Source organism: Aedes albopictus, chromosome 3 (genome assembly GCF_035046485.1).
Source record: "Aedes albopictus strain Foshan chromosome 3, AalbF5, whole genome shotgun sequence".
NCBI lineage: Eukaryota > Metazoa > Arthropoda > Insecta > Diptera > Culicidae > Aedes > Aedes albopictus.
In genome coordinates, this window is record NC_085138.1 from 342,590,063 (window position 1) to 342,608,303 (window position 18,241).

The following is an 18,241-nucleotide window of genomic DNA, read 5'->3' on the forward strand; positions in this document are numbered from 1 at the left end:
AAATTAAATGTGGGCCGAATATTGAGGACATTTTTTTCACTATGTACCCAAATCTTGGCCCATCAGTAAAGTGACGTCAATAACACCGAAAAAGTGACGTCAACCACATTGCTTGCGATTGAACCAGAAAGAACGAACGGGAAGAAAGATTTTGTGTGCGGTGACTGTTAAAATATAACACAAAAATGGAGTTGCATTGTTTTCGTTACTAAATTAAGAAAAAACTTTAGTTTGAGTTATTTCTTTATAGTAATGTGAAAATTTGGCTCCGAAAATGTAATTTGAAAGCAAGATTGGTGAACAAACAGTGATAATACTTCAGCAGAAATATTAAAAAATATAGAATAAGTGGTTCTAGCGTTTGGAAAGCAATAGGCCAACGTTGTATCCACTAATAGGCCAATTTTTGTACCGTAGACCAACGTTGCATAACATCGCATCGAATCTTTTCAACGTAGTTAAGTAAGTTCTTGAATATTTATGCTAGTTTACTTCCAATTGCAGAAACATGCACTGCCTAGAGTGCGTGATAGAGTGAAGACATCATTTATACTGCTATTAATTCACGAGTTATGGTCAAAATTGTCAAGGCAGCTGGCATATTAGGCCAAGGAACGGTACACATACCCTATATGGAGATATCCCTGTAGAAATCTCTGAATACCTGCAAAAATACCTTAAAGGATCTCTGGAGAAATTCCTGAAGGAAACTTCGAAAACAGCACTGGAACAATTACTGGAGGAACCTCTAAAGATATCCCAGGACAAATCCCCGAAAAAATGTCTAGTGGAATCCCTGGATGAATTCTTGATTGAATTTCTGGAAGAAGCCATGATGGAATCATTGAATTAAGCTATGGAAAAAATTCTTGGAGGAATTGTTCGTACTCATATAGTTTACAAAACTATGAACAAATCTGAAACAGTCATTTTGATTGCTCAAAACTACAATACTGATTTGCATATTTACTTATCGGGCGCCCATCCCGCTTAAAATTCATCTCAAGTTAGGCCCCCCCCCCCCCCTGGGCCCCCTCCAGGAAAAAATCCTAGTAACGCCAATGCTTGTCATCATTAGTGGATCCGGAATGTGGGCTGTGTACGTCTTGGAAAATCCTGAATAGAATCTCTTGAGGAATGTTGGATAGAGTTACTGGAGGAATCTCCAAAAGAACTCCTAGATGACTCATAAGTAAACCGCTCAAAGAATCTTATATAGAAGGTAGAAAGTATTCCTAGAACAATCGTAGAACTGTATGAGCCATGCTAGAAGTAGTAATGCTAAACTCATAGAGAATTACTATGTGGATTCTACAGCAAAAAAGAATATTTTTCTTGATTACCCTGTTCTAAACAAAAAAAAAACTGTATAAAAAAGCATTAGTGTAATGCACATATATTTATTTATACTATCAATAAGTTCTGGCAAAAAAAATCAATGATAACTTTATGCAAGTGGAACTTCGATACAATACATTTTGTTAATCTTGCGAATGTCTTTGATGCTTAAAGTTTCTCGCTGTCCAAGCTCAATGTCCTCATGCTAAAATGAAACAAAAAAAAATGTTTTGTAAGTACCCAAAAGAACCTAGTTGAACCGCCCATACTAACCAGAGGAACAATCGTATGCCCTCCCGTAGCGGTGAATGCCAACCCACTGCGGTGCAGAATGCTTTCGTAGTCGTAGGTCATTCCGAAGTCATTGAAGCCGTCAACTTTGTCGAAGTTCGGTATCTCGTTGCTGACCACATTGTTTAGCTGAATTTTCACATACAGATCGCGATCCGGACGGCTATCCGGATGGATGAACCCGAGCAGGTGCATCAACTGGTGCAGTACGGCTCCCTTCTGGATGCAACCTCGGGGATCCAGGTTCATCTGTTGCTGGCCACCCTGCATTCCCAGCGAGGACCAACATCCCGAAGCTTCCCTAGTGATGAGGACGAAGTTATGGTGGTGGTCCTGTTTCGGGGTGAACCTAACGCAGCTGGCATCCTGAATGACTTGCATGGCATCCGTTACGATGGCCTGTTGATTCACAACTGTAGAGAAGATGTAAACCATTAGAATCACGTAAGGTGCACTGGGGTAAGTAGAAACGGGTGTAGTAAGATGAAATAGCAGGATAACGTGATGTTGTCTAGTCATTATAATCAATTTGAATGTCATAACACACAGTTTCTGAATCAATCAATCTTTCGGTTGAAAAAAAAAATACAAATTGTATTGAAATCCCTTCAAAATTTGCCCCGGTTTACCTTATCGATGTAAATCAAAGCTCACTTATTTGAAAACTTCTTCGAACATTGAAACATACAAAAAAGCATTAAGTGCCCCACCCAATGCATACGTTTACTTGTACGTGACAGTAGTTTCACAGATTTCCCATGGGAAATTGTAAAAAAAAATGCAAACCTCGACGGAAGGGACGTTATATGTTTCGGCTTTATGGTGGGGGATAAAAACTTACGATTTTAATAAGGCATTTTAACAATCGATAGCAGATTAATGAGGCGCCCGATTTGAATGTGGTCTTCGGCAAAGTTGTAGCTGATAAAGTAGCCTAGTAGTACCAAGGGTCAACTAACACTCTAGGGTACTTGGGGAAATGCTACGGTCAATTGAATGAAAAACGTCCTTGCCCCATAGTAATTCCCACACAAACTTTGAAGAGCACTTTAAATTTTCAACCAAATCAGCTCATTTTTTGGGAGAAGGCTTAGAATCTGGTTACGAATCGAATAAGCGGTGTGGAGCAAAAACGATTTTTTGAACCACGCTAGTATCTATCGATCGGGCTTCATGAGAAAAAGGGTAGAGGGTCATGGTAGGTAGTAGGGTAGCGGGTAGGGTAAACGATGGAGCAGACGGTCGGGAAGAGGGTTTGGGTGAAGGATAGAGAAGAGGGAGTGGAGTAGAAGGTTAGGGGAGAATAGGGTAGACGGTAGGGAAGAGGGTAGAATAACGAGTAGGGTTGAGGGTAGGATAAATGTTAGGGTAGACAGTAGGGTAGACGGTACGATTAAGCACAATATAGACTAGAGGGTACGGTAAAGGATAGGGCAGTGGTTATGGTAGAGGGTAGGGCCGATGTTAGAGTTGAAGGTTATGATAGAACGTGGGACAGAGGGTTGGAATCAGTGTTGTTAGCGATCACAGTCTTTGACACCTTTTTGTCGATATTCGGCTGCCTTTGTCTCCAACATTCGCAACACAAGCGATCACACTACTGTCCGGAACAAAAATGTCGAAAGAATGCGCTTGACCACGATTGCGTCTTCGGTATATGGATCGGTTTTTGTTATTCCTGTCCAGGGTCGTGCAATTTCGAAAGGAAAACATGACGTACGACGACTGTAGCAAATCGTTTCCCATGCGAACGGACTGCTGTGATGCTTCATCTCTCACCCAGCAACACACTCGTTCGTTGCTGCTACAGAAACAAATGTGTATGAAACATGGGATGATACACTTGGATTTTCGTTTCATTTATGAGTCATTGAAATACTTCAACATGCTAAAAACACTATTTAAACCACATTTTTAAATAGTGGTGCACGCCAATAGAATGATAATTATGTTTTATGAAAGAGGATAACAAATTCGACCACTTAAATCCAATTAACCGGCGCCCGTAACCATTGAGAGATTAGCGCGCACCAGTGAGACACTAATGCTCTGACGGGTGAAGCACAAGCAATGCGACCGGGTGGGAGACTACCGAGTGCCACGATGAGTGGAATAGTATGTTTTAACGACCGAGTCATTAGAAAAATGTATGAAACACTTGAAGTGACTCATTCAAATGTTGCATGAAAGTGTATCATTGAAACGAAATTGTACGCCCCTGTTCCTGTCTTTCCCATAAAGAGAGCTGTTTTGTATAAATGTATGTGTCGTAATCGATTTATCACACACGAATAAACTAATATTATATCGATCTTAATCAAAATTGGCTGAAATCTTGCATAAAGCTTGAATTGGACAAATGTCACCGTGTCAGACGACGATGATTTGATCCACTTTTTGTTTATTGATCTTCGTTCTGCCGCTCGTGTTGTGTGTAAGAGGTAGCGGTCGCGCTCGAATGAAACAAAGCAAGCTGACACCCGACCGCGGCAACGAAACGAAGGTAGTGAAAAGTGTCGAATGTTTACAAGCCTGGTTGGAATAGAGGGCAAAGAAGACAGTAAGGTAGAGGCTGGAGAGTAGGGTGAGTGATGAATTGAGATTAGATTAGATGAGCTGAGGTTGATTTTCGAGATACCTTCAGGAATTCTTTCCTGAATTTCTTCAGACATTCCTTTCGAGAATCTTTCCAGGTTTATTCCCGGGATTCTTTAAGATATTGCTTCCAAGATACGGATTGCTCCGGAGTTCTCTTCAAGGACTTTTACAGGGGTTGAAAAATCATGAAAGGATTCTTTTAGATATTCTTTTCTGCATTCCTTCAGGGATTTGTGATAGAATTCCGTCAAAGATTTCTTCCAGGATTTTTGCTGTGATTCCTTAAGGGATTCCTCCCGCAAAAATATATGAAAAAATATAGATTCCTTCCTAGATTTTTTTCTGGCAATACTATGATCTATGATACATCTTCTATGGATCTTGCAGGAATACCTGCTTAGTTTCTGGTCGGCATTCCTGTCATGATCTCTCTAAGGATTCCATCAGGTATTGTTTGCGGGACTCCTTCAGGAATAACTTCAGGGATTTTTGCTTTACAAAATCCTGAAAGGACTCTTTCAGAAATTTAAACCATCATTCTTCCACGGATTTCTGCTGGAATTACTTCACAGATTCATTTTAGTATACATCCAAAGTGTTTTGTCGAAACATATTCAGAGAATCCTAATGGAATTCTTTCTCGGGATTAATACAGCAATTCCTCCCGGGATTTCTTCTGTGATTATTTCAGGGATTCCTACCAAGCTTTCAGCTGAGATTCCCTCAGAATTCTACTGGATATGCCTTTCAGAATTCCTTCAGTATATCCTCCCGGGAGTCCTTCAGGAATTTCTATCGGGAATGTTCTTCCGTTAGCGTTATGTTTTCAGACTTTTGTACGTATTTCTAAATTGCAACTGGTAGATCGAACAAATCGAATTTAACGAAGTTGCTTCGATTTTAACGTCTCAAAAAGTTTTTTTAGTAATAGAATAAGATTTATAAGTTAGGCAACAGTCTGTACAACCTAGTGTTGAAGATGATGGTAAATAAATAAATAAGTTAGTGGAATACCTGTAAGTACGAGACACTGAAGTACACCATATAAGTTGAGGTCGAAATACGTATCTGTCAAAAGATACAAATTAAAAGGAACAGTACTTAACACGATTTTCCTTTTAAAACATACAAAATTTCTGAAAAGTTTTCGTATGGTGAGTACGTAAAGAGAGTTTGTGGGGTACTGAATGAAAAACTCAATCATTTTATTATAAATCATCATCTGTGTAAAATCTAACGTTTCCAGTATTTTTGGTTATACTAAACATAGTGAGCACGCTTTATTTCATTTGTTAAAAAAAATGAGAAATGTTGAACACTGCAGTTGAAACCAGTGAATCAAAATTCAACCATCGCGCAACAATAAAGACAATGTCGCAACCTGAATTTGTTGCGACATTCTACCCAATGCGACATAGGTTTGTCCCAACTTGAACAGAATAGGACAAAAATCGTGCACCACGGGTTTACAGATTTTTAAGCCTTGCATTCGAGCGGTAACTTTGAGTCGGTAAACACTGCAATGCTGCTGAAGATGTATCATCAAAAAGTTTCGATTTTGGGTTAGTAATAATTGATTAATCACGAGTTGAAAAGTACGCAACAAATTCAGCTTCCGTTTTGTCTGCAACAAAAAAAATCGAGATCATGGCATTATCTGTTAACAGTTGGGATACAGAGTAATCGCCGCGTCTTTTTTGTCTCTTGTTTCATGCCTCTTTTGTCCGACAATGGATCACTAAAATAACTAACACGGCCGCTATGAAATGAACCGATAGCGCCACCGTAGCCTTGTGTGTTTGACATAACTCGACTGCTGTCACAATTAGAGGGTCTTGCCCGGGATTTCCCGGGATCTGAAAAATCCCGAATCCCGGGATATTTTTCAGAATTCCCGGGATTTCCCGAATATCAAAAAATGGCAATACTAAAACAAATCTTTTCACTTTGAAATCTTCTCTTTATCAATGTTTCCTTTTTTCCATCCAATTCTACGCTATCTGTCAGGTATAGTTTATTTCTATAGTATAGTTAAATCAAGTTTAGATGAAAATCCAACTTATTAAACCAAGGATAATTCGGCTGAATTTATGTCATTCATTTTTCCTTTTTTTTTTTTACTTATTCGTTTATTTGGAAGGCTCGGGCGCCACATGGGCATAACTGAGCCGAAATCTTTTGTTTCTACATTGATTTTACATTTTACAATTTATTACTGCCTTACCATTTTTCATATATGTGGCGTTACATTACAATTATAATCAAACTGAATCAACAGACAGAATATCGGAATGTGAAATAAAATGATTTATTTTAAGCTAGTTTGTTCTGGCAGTATTCTTGGAATTTATGGCAATGTTCAACATTTTTACAATATGTGAAATATGTAAACTGTTTCAAATATTTTTAGATGTTTCTGGAGTTATCCCTTAAGAATACTGTGTTGTTATATAATATTCAACAGCCCTGATCAATTGCTTGCACATTTACGTTTAAATTATGAGGAAAATTCGCAGAATTTTCAAAAAAAAAAATAATAAAATCAACAAGAGAACTAACTAAGAGAAATCAGGAATTTATTTACCAGAAGGAACAGCACACCGTTTTTAGATCTTCTGCATAATTGCAAAAAAAAAAAATAAGGCGAATCGTACAATAAAATCGAAGAATATAATTTAATACCATATAATAGGAATAATAGAAATATAAAAGTTGTAGTTAAAACCACAAAAAACATCTGAATAAATTGTTAAAGTTGTCATCCTGCCAAATAAATCGAAAAAAAAAAGATCAATGGACTTCCGGGATAGAAATGTTGAAATGGAAATCATAAATAAATTTTCGAAAGAATTTTTTATAAGGATTTTTTGGAAGATATTCATATCAGTTTAACAGTATCTTCAATGTATTTCACCAAAAAATATCCACATATAATTGAAATAATCACACATTTTCTTAAAGAAAAAAAAAAACAAAATGCGGACAAATAATATCTTAAGAAATTACCGTTTGAAATTTTCAAATCACAATTCTAACACTGCCATTTTAACTCCGTCATAAAATTTTCACACAGAATTCATTCACGTCTCAGGGTAAATTATAAGGGATTACTCTAGAAATACCATCAGGTTCTGTCAAAAAATTCCTTCGGTGGCACCTTTGTTTACATGCGGTAAACGAAAGAAAAGTTGGCTTCATTGATCCATTCTCTTCACTGGGAAACTACATAATATTACAGGGACCATGCATTGCATAGTTTTAGGCGTTTATCGGGTTAGATTTCTGCCCCAATTTATATGTATTTATATTTTTCTATTCTTTTTGAGTGGTTATCATCTCTCTCACTTGTTTAGAGCTGTATTGTATCTTTACGGATCAGAATATAAAGGTAGCGAAGAAGTTGTGTTGAAATAGAAATCGAGAAAATTATCAGATATCTTCACCAATGAAGATTTTTTTTGGAACTACACCATAAACTTCCATTTTTTTCGTCATGCTTATTTTATTGGAACTTGACCTTTGATAACAAATTTATTTAAAGATTTAAATTGTGAGACACCTTGAGCGTTAACGGGTTAACCAACATCGTTTTTTAATACGGCGCGTTTTGGAATCCATTTTCTGGTCGGTTTACCCTAACTTGTTCCTGATTTTCAGGTGTGTGGCTCGTGTGTTGCTAGTGCTTATTTCGAAAATTACACATTTCAAACAAAATTCTTGTTTTTGAAGATTGTATCACTTGCTTTATCACTTTGCACGATATTATATGTAGCAGCGCAGCAGTGTCGATGTTTCAAGCACATTTTTTCCATGAACTAAGCAATCAAAACAAAAACATAGGGCACCATGTTGAATCGAATGCTGGGTTGGTGATTCTGGCCCTTCGTCATCCCCTTCTTCGAACACCAATCCAGAGACGGCCGTTTCAATCTTAAAATTGTCTCGACTCTAGTGATGATTGCCACGCAATATTTATGCATACGTAATGTTAAGAATCACGGAAACATGGTGACAGCTAATGCACTATACTGACACATGCAATTTCTCGGTATTCCATGCACAACCATGATGTTCACAGAATCATCTACGCCTTCATGCTGATCTCACACACCATTTTATAACTAATTGGTGATGTCAGCACCACATTTGAATAGCATGCACCATTTTGCCATTTCGCATTCCAAAACTGTATCCCATGTACGTAAACTATGATGACTTGCGCACCACATTAAATTCCAATGTGGAATCATGCACCATCGTTAAATTCTATGCACTACCAAAGCTGTTTACTCGCAATTGTGGAGTTCCCTATATAATCTATGAATCTATTGCACCATTATTATAGTTTGAAATTTCGTACATCATAATAACATCCTATGTGCCATGACCCATGTCGACTCTGATGCATCATACTGACATCATGCACCATCTTTGAATGCCATGCTCCATATCAGTATTCCATGCACCATCCACCGTGTTATCTAGTTATCCTATACACCACGTTGACATCTTGCACCTTTATGACCGCACGCAATTTGAATTTCATGCACCAACTAACTTGAGCACCATCTTCAAATTGTCAGCACCATCTCAGCAATCTATACATTAAATTGCAATTACTTGCCACGCATGCACTATCTGGACGTTCCGTTGATCATGCCAGAATTGAATTTTATGCACCATTTTTGTAATTCGTGCATCAAAATAGTATTCCGTGGATCATTTTGAGAATCACTTAACCACCTAGGGAAATCCGTGGAGGCATTCCAGAAGAAATCCCTGGAGTATTTTCAGGAGGAATTCCTGAAGGACCTTCTGGAGGAATCCATTACTAAAGAAATGCTTGAAAGAATTGTTGAAGGAGTTTTCAGAGAAATTCCTGCAGAATTTCCTGGAGGAACTACTGAAGGAATTGCTGGCGAAATTGTTGAAGGAATTTCGCCTGGAATCCGTGGAAAAATTTCTGGAAAAATCTTTGGTGGCATTCCTAAAGGAATTCATGGAGGAATTTTTGGAGGAATTTCACGAGGAATTCCCAGAGGAGTTTTTGGAGGAATTCCAGAAGAAATTTTTGGAGGAGGAGTTTTTTGAGAAATTTTCTAGGCTTCCTGGTGGAATGTTGTTACGTTTGTAAATTGTTGTGAACATTTTGTCAGTTTATTTTGTATGTTATACTAAGGTTTGTACATCTGTCCCTGAATCTTAATGTGCATTTGTAGTGCTCCAAACATTTTAGGAGTGATCCAGTACAAAACACGCAAGCCGTCCCCTAACATGGACATCAAATTGTAGACGGTCTTGTGTTGTTGCTCGAATCGAAAGGCCCCTTAGGATTAGAAATTCCTAGACAAAAACAAGCTATGAATGCAGCAACAGATGCTGCGAACTAAAAGGCGAACTGCCAAACAAAATACATTTTTAGGATGACTGATGGACCAAGAACAATAATGAAACCTCGTCATCCTGAGATTGGACTTCGTTATCCATATGGATGACTGGGCATAAATTAATGTTATGTGTTGCATGTTTGTGTTTTGTGCATTTGTAATGTTCCATTTTGTTTTCGTATCAAGTTCCCAGACGTGGGGCCCGATACGGAAAATAAAATGCACATTTATAAGGTTCCAATGTTTTCGTTACGTTGGAGCCCCACGTTGGGCGCCAATGTAACAAAACATTGGAACCTTATAAATGCGCAAGGCCTCACGAACATTGGAACCTTATAAATGTGCATTTTATTTTCCGTATCGGGCCCCACGTCTGGGAACTTGGATACGAAAACAAAATAGAACATTACAAATGCACAAAACACAAACATGCAACACATAACATTAATTTATGCCCAGTCATCCATATGGATAACGAAGTCCAATCTCTGGATGACGAGGTTTCATTATTGTTCTTGGTCCATCAGTCATCCTAAAAATGTATTTTGTTTGGCAGTTCGCCTTTTAGTTCGCAGCATCTGTTGCTGCATTCATAGCTTGTTTTTGTCTAGGAATTTCTAATCCTAAGGGGGCATCTCGATTCGAGCAACAACACAAGACCGTCTACAATTTGATGTCCGTGTTAGGGGACGGCTTGCGTGTTTAGTACTGGATCACTCCTAAAATGTTTGGAGCACTACAAATGCACATTAAGATTCAGGGACAGATGTACAAACCTTAGTATAACATACAAAATAAACTGACAAAATGTTCACAACAATTTACAAACGTAACACACTTCATGCAACAATCGAAGAATTTTCCATGAATTGGAGAATGCAATTCATGGAAAATTCTTAAATCTACTTTACAACGTATCAACTATATTACAAACGTAACAATATCTCTAGGAACTCCTCGAGGAATTTCTGAAGAAATTCATGGATGAATCCCTTTTGAAATTCCGGGAGGAATTTCTGGAGGATTTTTTAAAGTAGTATTTAGGAATTTCTGGAGGAATCCCTGGAGGAATTTATGAAAAAAAATCCTTTAGGAATTTATGGAGGTTTGGTTGAGGAATTCTTGGAGAAATTACTGGAGGAATCATTTGAAAAATTTCTTGAGAAATATTCGAGACTTCCTAGATGAATTTCTGGAGGATTTTTTGACGAATTTCTGAACAAACCCATGGATGAATCCCTGGAGGAAGTTTTGAAGAAATGCCTGGAAGAATCTTGGAGGAATTCCTGGAAGAGTTTTGGAAGAAATTCCTTTAGAGTTATCTGGAGGAATTCCTGGAGCAATCCCTGAAAGAATTCCTGGTGGTATTTCTGGAGGAATTTATGGAGGAATTTTTTGAGAAATTTGAGGATAAGTTCCTTGAGGAATTTCTGGAGGAACTTTTGGAGGAATTTCTTGAGAAATGTTCTAGGCTTCCTGGAGAAATGTCTCTAGGAACTCCTAGAGAAATTTCTGAAAAAAAAAAAATTAAGAATGAATCCCTGAAGAAATTCCTGAAGGTGTTTCTGGAGGAATTCCTTAAGGCATTTTTGAAGGTATTTCAGGAGAAACTCCTGGAGAAATTCTTTGAGAAATTGCTGAAGAATTATTCTAGGCTTCCTGGAGAAATATCTGGAGAAACTCCTCGAGGAACTTCTAAGCGTATTTTGTTAAGTAACTTCTAGAGGATTTTTTAAGGAATTTATGCAGAAATTCATGGATGTATCCCTGGAGGAATTCCTGAAGAAAATCCCGGAGAAGCTTCTGGGGGAATCCATGGAGGAATCTATGTAGGAACCCGTGTAGGAATATATACTGTGCTGTAAGTGGAAGTTGGAAGGGAGGGAAACGACTTTTTCAATTCGTTTCTGGTTCTAGCGATGGCTATGAACATATGAATATACATGAGTTGTATATGTAGAGAAGAGAGAGTGAGAGAAAGTGGATAGAAAGATACAAAGTAGGATGAAAAGGACGGGCCAGGGATTGAACCCATGACCTTCTGCATACGAATCAGAAGCGGTAGCCACTAGACCACCAAGCCACGTCTCAGGAACCCGTGTAGGAATTCCTCGAGGAATTACTGGAGTAGTCCTGGAAGAGTTCCGGGAGAAATTCTCCAAGTAACGATGGTAGCTGATTAGTGAGAATCATAGCTGAGCAATGGTTGGTTAATTGTGTCAATATCTGAATAAGCTGGAAGCTGAATATCAAGTTGAATAGTAGCTTGTTGAGTGTATAACGTATCTCTTCTACAGCCTATCATCGTATGCGGAATATGATCACTTAAAAAAAAAATACAAGATGAAAAGTGAAAAAGTGTTATTTTCGAAAAACATAGAAAAATTATTTTGTGCTCTGCCGCTCCGATCATCGAACGCTGGATTTCATAACTGCAGCAGAAGCCACCATATCGAAAAGCAACCTGCACGGAATATGCAGATGATACAGTATCGCTTGATTGAATATTTCTATTTGAATAATTGTAAAGCATCAATGATATCCCAGTGTTAAAAAATTACCAGGGGAAAGAGAATCGGCAAGTTCCAGTTCCGTAGGCAGTGAAAGTGGTGATTCGTTATGCGCAACTTGATGAGCTGGCGGAGTTTGCCAGAAGTACTCGGGCCTTAATCAAACTTCTATAATGAACAACAAACGAAGCATAGAAAATGTCAATAATATTAGGCATCAAGCATTAAAAGATCTCTTTCGGGTTATAGAACACCAATAACGAGATGACGATAGAGATGTGTGTTTTTCACGCCAAAACTGCCAGCGTTCCCTAAAAATAGATAAAAGAACATATATCTATCCACGCCTTAGTAGTATTACATGGATATTTACCTGTACTTTTTATTCATTTTGCGTGACTTCACAACGATTATCAAAATCGAGAAGCACTGAACTGCCAAATAAAACAATGATGTTTTGACAGCTAATGTATGCACCTCGCTTATTCAACCTTAGCACAGCCTTTGTTGAAAGCCGTTCAACCTTTAATCAGACATGGCAGTATATAACCTGTTCTCCCACGAATCACTAAGCCCGTACCATTCCAGGTGGAGCAGATGCTAAGGTAAGTGACTATGAATCAATGTACCCAAGTTCGATTCTCTATTATACTAATTATTTGTATATTTCTCTTTCAGCCACTATGAACTGTATCCTACATCTACGCCTACAAGAGCCTAATGGTAATTCTGGCTAGAACTCTGTGGGACAAGTTTCAGTTTTTTTTGTTAGTGCTGCATAAGTGATGATTAATTGCTGAATTAAAGATGTTTAAGCGACTCCAATACTTCATCTGATTCTTATCTGTTCTATGCATAGAATAATAAATTATTCCCATTCTGGATATAAGCGCTTCTACAACCTTAATTCAGCCCCCCGGAGAGCATAAATCAACTTATGGCTGAATGAAATCACCAAAATTGGATGTTTAAGAGCTGAACAAACGATTACAATTCTTTTGCACAGCTTTTGTTCAAATGAAGGCTGATTTGCACAAGCTACAGAAGTGCTTAATCAACATCAAATTGTTACCTGGGTCCTTTAGGACTTTTTAGATGTATCCGTAGAGGAATTCCTGGAGCAAATGTTGGTGGAATTCTTGCAGAAATTCCTTGAGGATTTTCTGGAGGAGCTCCTGGAGGTTTTTCTGGAGGAAATTTTTAGTAGAATGTATGGAGGAGTTCCCGGAAGAGTTTCTTAACCAGGGAGCGGTCGCGTCGTGTACTGAGTAGACGCACCATGAAAAATGCGCAATTGTGATACACAGCGTGAGCGTGGTGCCGTTGAAGATGGTCGAAGACGCGACTGTTCGAGGGTTAAGGAACTCCAGGAAGATTTTTGAGGAATTTCTGAAGAAGTTCATGGATGAATCCCTGGAGGATAATATAATTATGTCATGCTAATCGTCGTTATAGATTCATGTTAAATCAGAATATCATCATCCCCATGATATTAGTGGATGAACTAGTATATGCTCCGTGAACATTTGGTACAATTGATACAAAAGTTTATCAAGTTTTTGAAGGAAATTTTGTTACCGAAAGGAAATTATGATTTAATCGTATTTTCTTAAGAGTGCTGCCCTACTTCAAAGCGCCATTATTATATGAAATGATCACAATCATCTAAGTCACCTAAACGTGGACAAACGTATACCATTACTCTTCGATTTTTTTAAGATGGCAGATAGCACATAATGACAATTGAATTTCTTTTACAAGCGTTACTTACATTATCAGTGTCATTTGTTTTATTGTGCGAAAAACTCATTGAAAACGATGAAAGTAGTGGGTGAGCTTCGTCGAATTTTAACCACTGCGTTTGTGTAATTTGAGTCATCAGAAAATACGAATAGATCACTATAGCTTCGCAGAAAAAAGTTCGTTTGGATATCTCATTTTGCACGAATATCACTTCACTTCGGTAGCTCTGGATTCACGGAACTCCACCGGTTGACTTAACCTTTGTGATAATTTTGTTGATCTTGATCTTGACTGTCACCGCATGTGTGGAACGAATTTCTTATCTTTGTGACAATGAGACAGTGATAAATATGCACAAATTCAACAAAATAAGTGGATTTGGTTAATTTTGAGAGCCTGCGTTTTAAAAGCTTCGAACATTCTTCAGATCATCGTTGCACAATCAAAGATCGTCATACTGTTTCGCAATTGCAAGTGCGTTTATCGACGATAGTGGTTAAATCCTCTTGCGGTAAATGCAAAGCTATTTAAGCAGGACCATACTGGGTTCGAAATCCTATAAGCTTATGATTCAAAATTGAATAGAAATGTTCTCAAATAATTAGGGCAAGAGTATCTTTGAGTTTGTGAAACCAGTTAGGAATGTAAAAATTGTGCATTGAGATAGAAATCTCTTAGTTAATGAACAACCTTAAGAACATTTTTTTACATTCAATAAATCATTGCAAAAAGGTTTTGTATGTTTTTGAATTCCAACGAAATTATGACAAACTTTTTAGAAATATCTGAGATAGTTAATCGGTAAACGAATATCTGCTGAAACTCTTTGGGCAACGTTTGACGGGAACTCACGATGAAATCCCCCGATGGAACTGCTTCAGAAATATCGGATATATTTTTTTTGTTTTCTCTAGAAGTATTTAAAAATGATTTTCCAGAATTTTTGCCTAAGATTTCCAGGTATGTTTAGGAACATCATTCATCAGAATATTAGACTTTAGTTTCTTTCTAAATCCATTGTACATTAAATTGTCGTAATAAGCTACTTCAAAAATGTCCCAAGAACTGCAAAAGAATTGTATTTTTTTTTAAAAACCTCCAAATATTATCACTAGGATATCGCGCCACTTGGGCGGTGGCATCTATATTCGTCTGTTTTCCACTATAACTCAGTCAATTTTGAACCAATTTTGACTTGAAATGTTGTACACGGGTAGATACTATACCTATCTCACCGCATTCCAAAAATTGTGTCAATCGGTTTAAATTTGACCGAGTTATAGTGGAAAATAGACGAATATTGAAGCCACCGCCCAAGTGGCGCGATTCCCTACACAATTTTCATAGAATATACCACAACTTTTGGGAACTAGCTATTTACGAAATACCTCGAAATTGGATGTATTAATTTTTACCAAGTAATTCTTCCGAGCATATTTTTTTCAAAAAAATCTTTATGTATTGCTGTAAGCTAGATTAGACCATGGGCTTAGCCAGATCCAGAATTGTAGAAATTACACTTTAAGAAATTTTGTTTTTTTTTTTTTTAATTTCTTTCAACCCTCCTAGGGTGTTAAACTAGGCGCACCACGATGGCGTAGTGCACGTTCAGCGAATCCGTCTGGGTCATATTGACCTCAAAATCCTACTAGGGCACAGAGAACAGACGTCCAAGTCCAATCCTGAAACTGTGTAAGGAATTTAAGGGCCATTTGAAATCGGCAACACAAGTGGCAATAGCGTGGCGCTGCAATCGGTTAATTTCCCATACTAATTTAAGTCACCACTTGAAATGTTTCAATTCACCACTGACTGTGGCAATATGGTGTTTGGTGGTTGTCATTGTGTATTGGTTTGCAACCTTACTCAAGTAAAGATTCAAATCCTTAAACAACTTTCCGAATGAAATTTGTTCTAGCCTGGATGTCTGTTCTCTGTGCTAGAGTTAAGTGTTGCTGTATAGCGCTACGTTTTGAGTATTGTATGTATGTGTTGTCATGTTTTTTTTTTCAGAGTTACCTACCAAAACTGCCATCGAACAGATACGGAACGGTACTATCTGGCCATCTGCTAGGATTTTCCCGATGGTCCGCAAGTCCTGTTGGGTCTGATTTAACCAGCAAATCGCCATCCCGTAGCCCGCTAATCTCCTCGTACGGATGATAGTGCAGCCCATTGACTACGGCTGCACAAACGACCAATAGCAGTGCCCCAACCGTTAGGTTCTAAGAATAGAAAGAAAGAAGGAAAATACACATTTAATTATTTGACTAACCAAATACCACTATTTTCAAAAATTACCTTCATTTTTTTCTATACCGGTTTGCTCTGTTTTGCGACGGTGCTTACCTCCCCTCGGAAAGGCGCAATCCGAACTGATGGCAGTGATTCGCGGAATGGGATCATTTTGCTTCAATAAAATGCTTCTTTTTAGGCTATTTGCATTTTGATAAACCGCCAAATAATCAGCAATAATTTGTGTCGAAGTTTTACAAGCGCACGCGTACCTACCGTAGCATTTGGTTTCATTCCTAGTTCGGGAGTATACTACCAAAGGCGGGAAATTTGCGCAGTTGGAATTTATGGTACGACATGTTGTGAATAAAGCTACTACACAAGTATTAAATATAACGAACCAAAGTTCTAGTAGGGTAAATCATAGTCAGAGCAGTATAGAGTAGGTCAGACTGGCGCAGAACAGGATTACGCAGTGCATAGTTAAATGATGCAGAGCAATCAGGCTGATCAGCATTGTCCTATGATTTCTTCAGTGCAGGTTCTGATTCGCTTCCCTTTTAAGGTTGAAGGATTCGTCATTGACATAATCGTCATCATTGAAAATTCGAAAGCAGTTTTCTCGTTCAAGGATGAAATTTCCGCAATGAAAATGTGTTCACTGTATTACGGACGCCGACAGTGAAGACATTTTCAGTACAAACATTCAAGTTTTGAGCGAGAAAACTGCTTTAGAATTTTCGATGATGACGATTATGTCAATGATGAATTCTTCAACCTTAACAGAGCATTGGCTTCGGGGACTTACTTTCCTATGCTCGATGGTGGAAATGCTGTTTCCGCCATCGAGATCCAATTTTGATTCGGAGATGTTATGATTTCGTCAATCATTTCTGTTTGAGACAGCTAAACCTCCATTCTTAAGATACAAGCACAGAACTTTGTGTCTACACTTGAAATAGTAGCCATTCTAGCTATAGAAAGCAACCTAATATAATAAACAATCACCTTTGAACCTCCTTGTCCTTAACTATTGCGGTGCGTTGCGTTGCGTGGCAACGGAATAATTCGTAGATTACCCACTAAAAGTTGTAATGCTAAAACTTTAATAGTTATTTATGTAACGAGTTGCAAAAAGTTGATTTTTTCAGCACGAGTCGTACATTTATCTAACGAGGCCTGCCGAGTTGGATAAATACAAAGAGTGCTGAAAAAATCGAATTTGCAACGAGTTCCATACAAAATTTTATGCAATGATTTTTTCATAATGCAACCCATTTGAGTTGCATTATGTTCATAATGCAACTCAAATGAGTTGCATTATGAACATTATACAACTATTTTTCATTATGCAACTCATTTCAGTTGCATAATGAACCAGTTCGGAAAAGTTGGCCATTATGATACCAAAATTAGTTATATAAAATATAAATTATGATACTAAATTGCATAAAACTCTTATTCTAATTGCTTATGGAATGCTATTTGGGAAGGAACAGCTCTCCAACCAGAGGTTGAAGTAAAAAAGACATGAGAACTTCCATTGCCGGCCACGCCCATCTTCTCCGTTACGAGGATAGGAAAGGATGTGGTGATATCAAGAGGTCAGCGACTCACCGACACTCCCATAGGTGTCAAGGAGTTGGATATTTGGAATGGGATGATTTGGGAATCACTATAAGCGAGTGATGCGACAAGATTTAGATTGTGTAAGTGTATTTGAGTAAATCATGTAGATAAGTTGGAGTGAGTGAAAGTGTTTTAGTATTTTTAAACACCTACGTTGGGAGTGACATAGCTAAGAAATTTTGTAACTCCATGGGCCTTTTTGATTCTGGGATGGGGCACAAGCATTTACTCTGCGTCCTGGCTAACAAGCCTAGGCTAAAGCGCCATTGCTCACCTTTGAACCTCCCTAATTATCAACATTTACTTATACGCTATCTTCTTTCGGGATATGCTTGCCCATCAAATCCTTGATTATAATAGTAGTTGTTGTCGGGGTCACACGTTCGCTTCACAAACGAATGGTCATGGGTATGATTCCCAGCTGAGAAGCAGGCTGTGTTCCAGAGGAGACATTACGCCAAGAAGAAGAATAAGATAAAGGTGTCTCAGGGGCGTTTCAGGGACTCTCAG

At 38.0% G+C, this 18,241-nt stretch overlaps 1 protein-coding gene across 1 annotated transcript; it reads right to left on the bottom strand.

The window, feature by feature from the left end:
- Window positions 1-1,384: 1,384 nt before the first annotated feature.
- LOC109424662 (zinc metalloproteinase nas-14) lies at window positions 1,385-16,276 on the bottom strand. Its single transcript, XM_062859642.1, has 4 exons — window positions 16,169-16,276; window positions 15,891-16,092; window positions 1,612-2,042; window positions 1,385-1,543 (listed from the first exon to the last, which is right to left on the bottom strand). Exons 1-4 carry the CDS (start codon window positions 16,172-16,174, stop codon window positions 1,448-1,450), a joined length of 735 nt encoding a protein of 244 aa, XP_062715626.1. The 5' UTR covers window positions 16,175-16,276; the 3' UTR covers window positions 1,385-1,447.
- Between the last annotated feature and the right edge of the window lie 1,965 nt (window positions 16,277-18,241).